We start from the raw sequence: 11,442 nt of genomic DNA, 5'->3' as shown, positions 1-11,442 counted from the left end.
GGCGCCGCCGGCGCCGCGGACGCGCGGGGGGGCCCGCACACGAGCAGCTGCTCATCGGGCCGCTGCGGCGCAGCCAGGAGAACCCCGCGCCGTGGCCGCGCGACGCGCACGATCCGTTCCCGCTGCCGGACCCGGAGCCGCCGCTGGACCCGGCGCTGCAGGACGTTGTGTACCTCTCGTCGGACGCGCCGTACACGCTCGCGCGGCTGGAGCCCAACACGACGTACGTGGTCGGCGGGCTGGTGGACAAGAACCGCGAAAAGGGCCTGTGCTACCGGCGGGCGCGTGAGCGGGGGATCCGCACCGCGCGGCTGCCCATTGGCGAGTACATGGTGATGCAGAGCCGGCAGGTGCTCGCGACGAACCACGTCGTGGACATTATGCTCAAGTGGTTGGAGTTTGAGGACTGGGGCAAGGCGTTCCTGAGCGTCATTCCGAAGCGCAAGGGCGGCAGGCTGCGGGGGGAGGCGGGCGAGGAACATCATGCGGACGAGGCTGCGGAAGATGAGGATGAGACGGGCGAGCAAGCCGAGGAGGGTCAAGGCGAGAAAGCTGACGAGGCGCCCAAGGACGAGGCTGCCACTGCATAGACCGAAATACCCATTGCATAGACAACAGGCGCCATTTTCGTTTCATATCTGATTTCAATTTCGCAAGATAATGGTGCTTCTAGCCATGTTCCCAGAGTAGGTGTACCCAAAATTCCAAATGCACAATGCTGGACAGTGAAAAAGAACCAAAGTATATACAGTCATCAACGTCATTACCCACCCATCTTGCCATCTTTAAAACTCCATCGAATGCTCCTCTTGTTCTCGCTTCACCCGCGCCGCCTCGCGCTCCTCGCGCATGATTCCAGCCACAAACGACCTAAAGTACTCTAGATACGGCTTCAAGCTCGTCTTTTCCCAGTCCGCCACCGCCGGCGCGCTGTCGGCGCTCCCCTCGCCGTTTTTGCCCTGCCAAGCGTCAATCTCCGCCAGCAGCCCCTGCACGGTGGGCACGGCGAGCGGGTCAAAGGCCTCGACGGTGTCGTCGCTGGATGTGTCAATGGGCACGCAAACGCGGCCGGTGCCCGGGTGCACGACAAAGGGCGACTTGAGCAAATGGTTGAGCTTCTTGCTGACTTCAATGTCGAGGCGCGGGTACGTGTACTCAAGGACAATGTCCTGCTTGGCTTCCTTGAGGGCGAGCGTGTCGAGGGACTTGCCGGCGCCGCCGGACTTGGCGACGGCGTCAATGTCAGCCCACTTGGCCGCCGAGGCGCGGCCGGGCGCGGCATCCCACTTGCGCCGGAGCGACTCGCTGAGGGTGCGGTCCGGGATCAGATGCAGGAGTTTTTCGGCGCGCTCGTCGGTGGACCAGGGATCCTGGACACCGAGCACATCATGCTGGAAATGCGTCTTGAGAATCTCCAAGCTGCGGCTGTTACGGCGGTCAGTATACAAAAAGTCTGGCCTGCTTGGCTTTTGGGGGGAGGGGGTTCAATACGACGTACGAAAGATGAGGATGCAGCGGCCGCTTCACATTGACCTTTTTGCCGCCCTGCGCGCTACCGCGGACGACCTCGAGGTAGCCAGCAATGGCCTTGCGCTTGGCGTCGTCCATGCTGCGTGCCTTCTTGTCGCACACCCAGGCGTGCGCACCGCGACGGCCCGAGTACACCCACAAGATGTGCTGGAAGCCAAAGTCATCGCGAAGCGCCACGTCGACGACCTTGATGGCCATGGTCATAAAGGTCCAGCACTTGGTGCAAATATTGGCCTTGTCGCAGCACGTGCGGATGTCGTCATAGTCTGTCAAGTCAATATCAAAGCACAACTCCTTGGCGAGCGGCTTGAACGCCGACGAGTTGCGCAACGTTTTGCGGTCGCGGGGGTTGGTCGTGTAGACGGGGCCGATTTCGAAGCGCGAGGGCATGAGGCGGAGGACGTCTTTGCGGAGGCTGGTAGCGAGCGGTTAGCGGGGAGCTTGGGTACTGGGTGTTCTTGTGCGGCGGATGCTCACAGGTCTGCCGTGGCAAAAGACTGGTAGCGTAGATAGGCGTCATTTTGCAGGGTAAAGGCAAACTCGCGGTTGCCAAAGTCGTTGGTGGGCGTCGGGCTGTGGTTGAGCCACTGAAACAACTGGCGCCAGGGAAACAAGCGCTGGTAGAAGCTGCGCATAACTTCGGGGTCCGAGGCTTTGAGGGACGAGAGGTCTCTATATTCATTGCGCAGTCAGCTTCCAGCACGTTTGCATTGGGACGCCGGGTTCTGCTGGCTCGTACATGGGCGAGGCGGGACCCTCCTGTGAGGTGGGCGGCTCCGACTTGACGGGCGCCGACGAGGGAAACTCGTTGTCGTCCGAGTCGTCGTTATCGAAGAGGTCCTCGAGCTTGACGTCGGCCTTCTTCACGGCGGCGTCGTCGGCGGCGGCGTGGCTGGCGTCGAGCATGTCGACGTCGTCTTCGTCGCCTTGTGGGATGCTGCTGGGGAGGCCGGCATCGTCGACGGGTTCGTCCTTGACGGTCGCGGGTGATGTACCTTCTGCGTGCGGCATGATGTCGATTTTGTGAGCTACGGCGTGCGATGTAGCCAAAACGAGGTCGTTCTTGTCGCGGGCAAGTGAGTGTAGGGCCAAAAGATGATGGATGGTAAGACGCGCCGTGGGTGGACGCGACGCGTAGAGTGCATTTAACTGGGGCACTTTTCTGGTGTGAGACACAATGTTGAATCCGTCCTGTTGTCGAACTCAACAGCACAAAATAATTACGTTTGATGTTGGTTGGGAATATTCCTGAATTCAAAGAGGAAAATTAGATTTCTCATGTTGAACCAACGTCCCAGAAGTGTTGTTAAAGCAACCCGTTGCGTTAACCATCTCTGCCTTCACTGGTATACATGAGTCGCGCAGACAGTCGAGACCAACAACGTCATGACTAGCCATCGGCAGGCATCCCGCGGTTTGCGCCTGGAAGTGTGCACATGCTCGAAAGAGCCAACGCCCAAGAGATTCTCATTTCATGCGACATTTGGTGCATCTTGAAAAGCATGACGGCACCTCATTCAAACAACGAGTAAGATGTGAACAATAGTCTCAGCACGATACGCTTGCGCCCAGGAAAAGTCAAGTTATATTTTGCATCGTCACAGACAGTAGATCAAACCTGCAAAGACAATTGTCCAAGCCACGGTCGCTAGGTAGTCATCCAAACAGTGTCGTGGCATGATTGTCTTTCTCTCCCATCCTTCTGGCCCCCAACAAGGGGCCCAGACTCAAACCTGGCCATGCAGCCGCCCGCTGATAATGGTTACACAGCATTAATAAGAAAAAACAAAACAATTTTTGCCTTGGCTCTCTTTCTCCCTCTCTTCCACATCCGACGGCCCGCTAATGATAGACCAAAAAGTGTATAATCCAAGAAAGAAAGAAAAATCCCCCAAGAGAATAACGCCGTCGGCTGACCATACAGCCGCTTCGCTTTCGACATCCAGTAATGACTTGCTTGCACTCCTTCCTCACCCAACCAGGATATGAATAATAAAAACACACAAACAAAACAAACAAATGTGATGCATGTACACTTGCGCACATGTCACTTTGCATCACCCAAGCCCCGAACTCCGAACCCCACCCTGATGAAGCTGGTCCAGACCGCAATCGACCGCAGCCTGTGAGCGAGGCGGCCGACAAAGGGCCAACCATAAAACGATGCCCATCCGCACCTGCCGGTGCTTATTTTTGCTTTCCTTCCACTCACTGTCTCGGCTACCTTGAAGCCTTCGACATCCGGCCCCGTGCTGTTGTGTTGGCCTCGGCCCTTTACGCAAAGTTGCCTTGCGAATTATTCAGGCGTTGCCGCTTTTCTGGAGGACTCTCGTGATCCGGCGCCATTCGCCCTGACGAGCCGTCCATCCCCGCGACGTACGGTTGCCGGCTTGCCGCCGCCATCGGATATGCTGCGCCTCCATTCACCATGCCATATCCATGATCCACGTCGCCTTGCGACATGCCATTGGTGGCCCAATTGTTCCCTGAGCCAGCTGTCTGAGCCTCCAGCTTGACGGGCGTCGTGCCGTCCATGAATCCCATTGCAGGCATGATAAAGGCGCCCGCACTGTCGGCCGGAGGCGGATTCTTCAGCAAGTGGGCTAGGTGTGTCTTTACTGACTTGAGCATTCCTTCTTTTGTGAAGGGCTTAGCCAGGACACCGTTCATTCCTACAGTCAATTAGCCCGTGTTACAAGCGAAACGGTTGACACGACACATACCATGTTCGAAATAGCCATTCACTTCGTCCGGCCGAATATTTGATGTCATGGCGATGATTGGTGTCGAAGGGCACTGTTGTCGGATATACATGCTAGCAGAAACACCATCAAGCTTGGGCATAATAATGTCCATGAAAATCAGGTCAAAGTAATCTCTTCCCACAGCATTCATCCGATTATAGGCCTCAGCACCATCGGGCTACATCTTGTCAGCAACTTTTTCGTCGTCAGCCAGTTTCTACTCGACGACTTACGGCATGCTCCACCTCACACCCCATTGATTTGAGAAACTTAATACCAATCTTGGCGCAGGTGGGATCGTCTTCGACGAGGAACACGTGGGGTTTCTTTCCCCCCCAGATGGCTGGCGCTTCTCGCGAGTTGGCTGGCGCAGCAGCTCCCATGACGGGGGTAGGGCCTGCGGAAGTCGGTGTGTGCTGTTGGGTGTGGTGGTGAGGATCGGCGAGCCCAGCAGCGCCAACGGCGTCGCCAGGCATGGCGTATGGGAGCTTCTGGATGTGGTCGGAAGAAAAAGGGTCGATGCCGACGGTTTGGCCGACTGGATAGACGGGGTACCGGCTAAGATCGGTGATGGGATCGTGCAGCATGGGCATGGTGACGGGGGTGACCATGGCGCTCGAGTCGGTCATAGGGCCATATACATCGTGCAGACGCTCAAGCTCACGATCGGCAATGGCATCGGGTGCGACGCTGGCTAAAAGCTCACGGGCTCTCCGTAATTCAGGGGCGGATTCGTCGACGTCGGTCTGCGGGACGGCTCCGTTCGAGGCCATCGGGCGGGTCATCATGGCGTTTGTGCGGCCGGGGTAGACAGTCAGATAGTTGAGCATCTCGTGCTGAGCGCCTTTTTGGGCGTTGATCATCTTCTGAAGTGTCAGGACTTCGTTGACGAGGAGTCGATTGGTTTGCGAAACTTCAGCGAAGAGCTCTTGCAGTTGCTGGACCTGCTGCTGTGTGGCAGTAAGCTGCTCGGAAATGACGCTGACGTGCTGGCTCGTAGTGAAATCTTCGGGGGGCTGCGGTTTCCTGGGAGCTGGGGCTTTGCGGCGGATGTTGTCGAGATCATCTTTACTGTCTACGCGGAAGTATGGGTGCTTGAACTCGAGGACCTGCCAAGGCTGTCAGTGAGAATGGGGGGGTTGGCTTCGGCGATGGCGTCGTACATTGCCGCTTGGGGCCGAACCATCGGCATCAGCGGATGGCTTGACTTTGTGGAAATCGTATTTGTTGAGTTGGCGAATGAAGCTAGACATATTGCTGTGCTTGAAGTGCTTGGGGAGGATAGATCGGGTGAATTTCTCGCCCTATTTCATGTTAGATGCGGTGTGCATGGGGGACCTAACGAATACAGACTTCGACAACAACAAAGGTATCGCCATCCTTTCCCCAACGGGCAACATCTTGATGGGAAGGGTCCTCCAACATTCTGCAGATTATTAGCATTGATGGGCGACGGCGGTAGGGGGGTAGTAGCCTACTTGAACAACTTGCGAACCTATAGAAGGAATTAGTATTGCAGCGATTGCTTCTCTAGCAGCGCGAGGTGACTCACGAACTCGCTCGCATTGTTGCCTGTGCCCTGGGCAGGGCCAACGTCTGTGCCGGACATGGTGGTGGAGGAGGTGAAAGGGCGCACGGCGCAGAAGCGAGGTTGCGTCGGCTCCTCGCAGGAGACGAGGGGGGGCAGAAGAGTGATGGCGGAGCCGACGAGGCCGATGACGCGGACGGTACTATTTCCGTATCGAGATAAAGGCAAAAAAGGGCCGTGAGATGCGCGCAGACTGGTGCGACGATGGACGCACAGCTGTGGTATTGATGTCGGCGAGGTAGGGATCGGAGGTTGACGACCGGCGACGCCGAAGGGGAGGTTGACGGGACGGACAAGCTGACCGACTAGGCGACCGCGCAAAGAAAAGACTGACGTGCCGGCGCGACGCGGCGTTGGACGTACCGCAAGGGGTGACTTGCGCGAGCAATTGGAGCGCGGTCTGGAGAAGGAGATGAACGAAGTTGCTTTGAAAGGCTTTGGCAAACAAAAAAGTCAAAAAAAAGAAGGGCGACCGAAACCTGGTAGCGGCGGGCGAGGAAGGGTCAGCCAAGGCGGCGACTGTGGCGGCGGCGGCGGCGGGCGCGAGGCTTGATTGGTTGGGAGGGGGAGGGTGGCAGGGCAATGCGATCGCAACAGCAGCAATAAATTATGGCAGTAAAGGCGCAAAAAAAAATCAATCGCATCTTGTCCACTAGCGCGCCAAAGACGAATACCTACGACGGACACTAAGAGTAAGGCACTGACTGGGGCGGAGAATTGGCCAGTAAGCGAGCGAGGAGGGGGGGACACCAAGGAAGTAAACTACCTAGGTGGTTATTAGTTTAGGTAGTGAGAGGAGCAACAGAAGATGATGACGAGCAAGCTGGCCAACGAGATGGAGCGAAAGAGGGCGTCTCGGAGGATTTGGCGAGCAGCAGAAGTGAAGGCCGAAGGAGGAGAAACATGTGGAATGGGTGGAGGTGGTGGTTATTAGTTATTACTGGTGTGGGCGGTGGGCAATGGTGTGGATAGGTTGTGAGGTTGCATCAAGACGAGGAGGTTTGCATGGACCAAGGAGAGGAGCTTGCAGAGAGACGAATCACGTTATGACTGGTACAGAGGCAGTGGTTGGCTGGCCACAAGCGCGGGGGAAGAGAGCCCCCATATTATGCGCAGTTACCATTGCGCAATAAACAGTGAAATGTAATAATGTAATAATATTTCATGTGCAAACCCATGCCGCATCTGCCCTATATTGAAGTCCAAAAGACCATTCTGCAGTGGCCAAAATACAGAGGCTGGCCCGGGGCACAGCCACAGCGGTCCCTGTCTGTACATATGGCCTTGCAGTAGCGCAGATGACATCTGTACTTTGACCAGTCAAGCCACAATCTTTGCTCCATGGACACATAAGTCTACACTCTATTATTAACAAGGTTTAACTAGGAAAAGGAATAAGAGGGATTGAAATGAGTATAAGTGATAAGTAAGACAAGTAGGATAAGAGGAAATAAAAATAGAGAAAATTAGAAAGAAGAAGTTGATAAATAGTAAGAAGATAGCAAGAATATCCGGCTGCTTTCCCCAGTCAAACTGCCAACAAACAGAGCAAATTCGACACGGCTGCAGCTTCAGAATTCTGGAGCCACAATAATAAACCATCAAGTCCTTTCAAAAGCCAATCGAAAAATCTGATGTGCCGCTGCCCGCATCTCCCCAGGGTGGTCAGACTCCGCCCAGGAAATCTCCTTCTTGCAGCGCCCGCCTTAAACTTTAAATAATTTTGCTCATATTTCATTTACTATAATACTCGGACGCGCAGAACTTGTCGAGGGTCCCTGACTGTTGAAAGGCGATTAGCTGCCAAGTCCCTGGCAGCGAACAACTTCCCAATATATTGTACTTTTTATGTCACTAATACAAGCTTAATTACCAGCTGCCTATAAACGAAGCAAGACCTTCCCTAACAATACGTCTGCTTTTTACTAATGTACTTAATTATGCATGTATGCATGAAAGCGTCAAGTTGGCAGTGATGGGTTACATTCTGTGTACGCCGTTTGTCATACCAATCAGTAAAGCTGGAAGGATGTTGGAGTAGTATTCGCGCACTGGGGCAGTGACGCTGCGAGCTGCGATCAAGAACATTATAAGGGTAGAGATACAGAGACGCCACCGGTTGTAGTCCTGCTTCACAGCTCTCACGCGGTGCTCGTTGGCCACGTCCCTGTCCAGCTTCGGAATATAAGCATATCGCGCTGGTACAGCCCGGCGCGCGGCGAGCACCCCGGCTGCACATTCATCTTTGCGCAAGCATCTCTGCATCTCAACTCGTCCGTGACGGCATTTCTGCGCTGCAAAGAGCATGGGCCCCCCAATACGAGCGTAGCTCCCACCCATCTGTCTTGGTGTTTCGTTGTTACTTGCCCAGACCAAGCAACGGCATTGGGCAGTGTACCTTACTACGATAGTCTGATCATTAAAACAACAACAACTAGGTGCCCGAAAGAAAATGCAAACTCGGTAGCTAACTGCCTAGGTACTAACAATTTAAACTGCAACAATTTGAAACTGCCGTCCAATCCCGCCAAATTGCAAACGACTACAGGGTAGGCCACCCCACGCTGTGCAGAAGCCAGCCCACTTCAACCCACGATATTTTGAGTCACAGCCCACCTCTGATAGCTCCATCATCAACTTTTGGCCCGCGCATTGCCTCCCGCTCTTCTCCTCGTGCAATCATGTCGCACAAGGGAAAGAACAGCGCCAGCTCGGCCAAGGGCAAAAAACCCGCCAAGTCGGGCGCCGAGACCAAGGGCGAGGATGTCTTGCAGGCCGTGGTGAGTGCTGCCCTTCGACCGTGGGGCACTGGTTCTGGACTGACGAAGCTCGCAGATCCTCGCCGACTCGTTCCAAGATAGATTCAAGCCGTTTACGATTGACAGACCAAGAGTACGAATACCGTCACCCCGACCACGACATTCTATACTGACAGGGATAGTGTCTCCTCCCGCTGGGCAACACGCCGCTGATCGAATACACGCTCGAGTTCCTGGCCATGAACGGCGTCAACGAAGTCTTCCTCTACTGCGGCGCCAACACCGACGCCGTCGAGGAGTACTTGAACCGCTCGCGCTGGTCCACCGCCTCCAAGTCGTCGCCCTTTTCCCTCATCCAGTTTATCCGCGTAGCCGATGCGCGATCCGTGGGCGACGTGCTGCGGGACCTCGACACACGCTCGCTCATCGACGGCGACTTCATCCTCGTGCACGGGGACTTGGTATCGAACCTGATGCTGGACGGCGTGCTGGCAGCCCACCGACGCCGCCGCGAGACGTCGGCCCTCAACATCATGACGTGTGTGCTGCGCTCCGGCGGCCGCGATGCCCACCGCACCAAGGCCGAGGGCGGCGGCCTGACGCCCGTCTTTGTCGTCGACAACGAGACCCAGCGCTGCCTGCACTACGACGAGATGAGCCCGCTCAGCGACGAGCACTACACGCTGCTCGATCCGGCCATCCCCGAAGAGCTCTCCTCCGACTTTGACGTGCGCGCCGACCTCATCGACGCCCAGGTGGATATTTGCACGCCCGAAGTACTCGCGCTCTGGTCCGAGAGCTTCGACTACGAGCTGCCGCGCCGCAACTTCCTGCATGGCGTGCTCAAGGACTGGGAGCTCAACGGCAAGATGATTTACGCGCACATTGTCGACGACGGCTATGCCGCCCGCGCTAGCAACCTACAGATGTACGACGCCGTCAGCCGCGACGTCCTCGGCCGCTGGACCTTTCCGTTTGTCCCGGAGAACAATCTCGCGCCACACTCGTCGTACCAGGCGCACCACAACCGCGTCGTCATTGAGCGCAGCGCGTGCCACGCCTCGAGCGCGCGCCTGCGGAACTCTGTCATTGGTGCCAACACGAACATCGGCGCAGGCACCACCGTCACAAACTGCATCATTGGCAGCGACTGCGTCATTGGCGCCGGCGTCACCCTCACAGATGCCATTCTCTGGAACGACGTATCGATTGACCAGGACGCCACAGTCACGCGCGCCATCCTGGCTGATGGCGTCCAGGTCGGCAAGGCCGCAACCATTGCGCCCGGCGCGCTCCTCTCGTTTGGCGTACACATTGGCGACGGCGTCACTATTGCCGAAAACACGGCCATCTCCGCCATCACACCCCTTGGCACGGCCGCCACCACCGACACCGCCATCGTCGGCGTCGGCGGCGTCGGCGCCGCCTTTTCCGATCCCGAGGCCGACGATCTCGAGGACGACGACCCCGCGCGGCTGCAGCAGTCGCTCATATACTCCATGGCGGGCTTCAACGTATCCACATCGTCCGTCTCCACGCTCGCCTCCGCGACGTACTCAACCGACGGCAGCGAGGCCGCGTTTGGCGAAGAGCCGGACCCCGAGGCCGCCGGCCAGGAGTCGTTCCACGCCGACGCCGTGCACGGCATTCTCGATGCGCTGCGCGCCGCCTCGGGCGACTTTGACTCTGCTAAGCTTGAGTTCATGGGCCTGCGGCTCGCCAACAACGCCTCGGACGAGATGATGCGGCGCGCCGTCGCCACGGCGTTTGCGCGCCGCGCTGCCGAGCTCGTCGTCGCAGCTCCCCAAACCGACCGCCCCCCGCTGGACCCGAGCAAAGCGGCTGAGACGGCGCTGACGGCGCGGGCGGGCGCTGTCAAATTCTTGCTCGAAGTCGGTGTCGGCGGCGGCGAGCCGGAGCAGGTGGCCTTTATCCTGGCCATGCAGACGGCGCTGACGGACGTGGGCGGCGTGGACCCGCCAAAGGCGGGCACCGTGCTCGCCGCCCTGCTGCAGCAGCTGTACGCGCTCGACGTCCTCGAGGAGGAGGGCATCCTGGCGTGGTGGGAGGACGCGCGCACGACCGACGGTGAGGCCATGGCCGCGCTGAGGGATAAGTGTAGGGTGCTGGTGGAATGGTTGGAGAATGCCGAGGAGGAGGACGACGAGGAAAGCGAGGATGAGTAAGAGAGAAAGGTGTCAGAGGATGCAGGGTAATAGAAAAACAATACCAAGGAACATTTGCCAATTTTAGAGCGCTATGCTTTGCACGGATAATGCAAAGTTGAAGAAACGTCATTGAGGACTCCTCCCGGTGTACTCGTCTGGTTGTAACTAGCTATTGCAATTAAATTATACGCAATGAGTTATGACAGTCAATATCCGATACGCCAAAAAAACATAAAAAAATTAAAACAACAAAAGCAAGATACTGCTTTTGTAGCCCAGCAAAGCACACCACACTTTCCCTAGCCATGATAAGATATACACGAAGATTAAACAGATTGGGGGAATATCTCAGACAAAAAAATGCCTCTCTACCAGCCTGCCCTTTCAACATGTTGCAACACGGCAAAAGCCCTGTTCGTGAGACTGCTCAATAATAGTTTTGCAAATCCGTCACATTGTTGCCGCCACCGCCGCCGCCGCCGCCGTTTGACCGGCCGCCGCTGCGCGGCCCAGTCGGCGCATTCGCCGGCGGGTGCGAGTCGTCGTAATTGACCTCGGCAGGCCCATTCTTGAACCCAACGTCGTCGAGGGAGCGGTAGTGCGCAGCGTGGCCGCCCCGGCCCTTGCCTTTACCCTTGCCTCCGCCACCACCA

At 56.8% G+C, this 11,442-nt stretch overlaps 5 protein-coding genes across 5 annotated transcripts in view; 2 read left to right on the top strand and 3 right to left on the bottom strand.

Moving 5' to 3' along the window:
• CCM_01338 (tRNA m(1)G methyltransferase domain containing protein) overlaps positions 1–590 on the top strand; it is a gene marked incomplete at both ends in the record, with an annotated part of 1,295 nt that extends 705 nt beyond the window's left edge. Inside the window, one exon of the mRNA XM_006666494.1 lies at positions 74–590. Within this exon, the coding sequence (XP_006666557.1) occupies positions 74–590 (517 nt within the window). The remainder of the gene's footprint in view (positions 1–73) is intronic.
• A 195-nt stretch (positions 591–785) lies between these two features.
• Positions 786–2,541, bottom strand: CCM_01337 (DNA primase small subunit; the record flags this gene model as incomplete). Its single annotated transcript, XM_006666493.1, has 4 exons — positions 786–1,425; positions 1,499–1,945; positions 2,008–2,202; positions 2,270–2,541. 4 exons carry the CDS (start codon positions 2,539–2,541, stop codon positions 786–788), a joined length of 1,554 nt encoding a protein of 517 aa, XP_006666556.1.
• A 1,263-nt stretch (positions 2,542–3,804) lies between these two features.
• CCM_01336 (Signal transduction response regulator, SKN7-like protein) lies at positions 3,805–6,849 on the bottom strand (the record flags this gene model as incomplete). Its single annotated transcript, XM_006666492.1, has 9 exons — positions 3,805–4,202; positions 4,254–4,452; positions 4,508–5,383; positions 5,438–5,578; positions 5,628–5,700; positions 5,753–5,769; positions 5,827–6,191; positions 6,226–6,381; positions 6,804–6,849. 9 exons carry the CDS (start codon positions 6,847–6,849, stop codon positions 3,805–3,807), a joined length of 2,271 nt encoding a protein of 756 aa, XP_006666555.1.
• A 1,694-nt stretch (positions 6,850–8,543) lies between these two features.
• CCM_01335 (eIF4-gamma/eIF5/eIF2-epsilon) lies at positions 8,544–10,807 on the top strand (the record flags this gene model as incomplete). Its single annotated transcript, XM_006666491.1, has 3 exons — positions 8,544–8,642; positions 8,698–8,754; positions 8,804–10,807. The coding sequence occupies 3 exons, from the start codon at positions 8,544–8,546 to the stop codon at positions 10,805–10,807; spliced, it is 2,160 nt and encodes a 719-aa protein (XP_006666554.1).
• Positions 10,808–11,216: 409 nt separating this feature from the next.
• The window catches only part of CCM_01334 (uncharacterized protein), a gene marked incomplete at both ends in the record, with an annotated part of 2,260 nt that continues 2,034 nt past the window's right edge, over positions 11,217–11,442 (bottom strand). Inside the window, one exon of the mRNA XM_006666490.1 lies at positions 11,217–11,416. Coding sequence (XP_006666553.1) covers positions 11,217–11,416 — 200 coding nt within the window. The remainder of the gene's footprint in view (positions 11,417–11,442) is intronic.

Source organism: Cordyceps militaris, assembly GCF_000225605.1.
Source record: "Cordyceps militaris CM01 unplaced genomic scaffold CCM_S00001, whole genome shotgun sequence".
Lineage (NCBI taxonomy): Eukaryota > Fungi > Ascomycota > Sordariomycetes > Hypocreales > Cordycipitaceae > Cordyceps > Cordyceps militaris.
The sequence above is the reverse complement of the archived record's forward strand: the minus strand, read 5'-3'. Positions and strand labels throughout refer to the sequence as shown.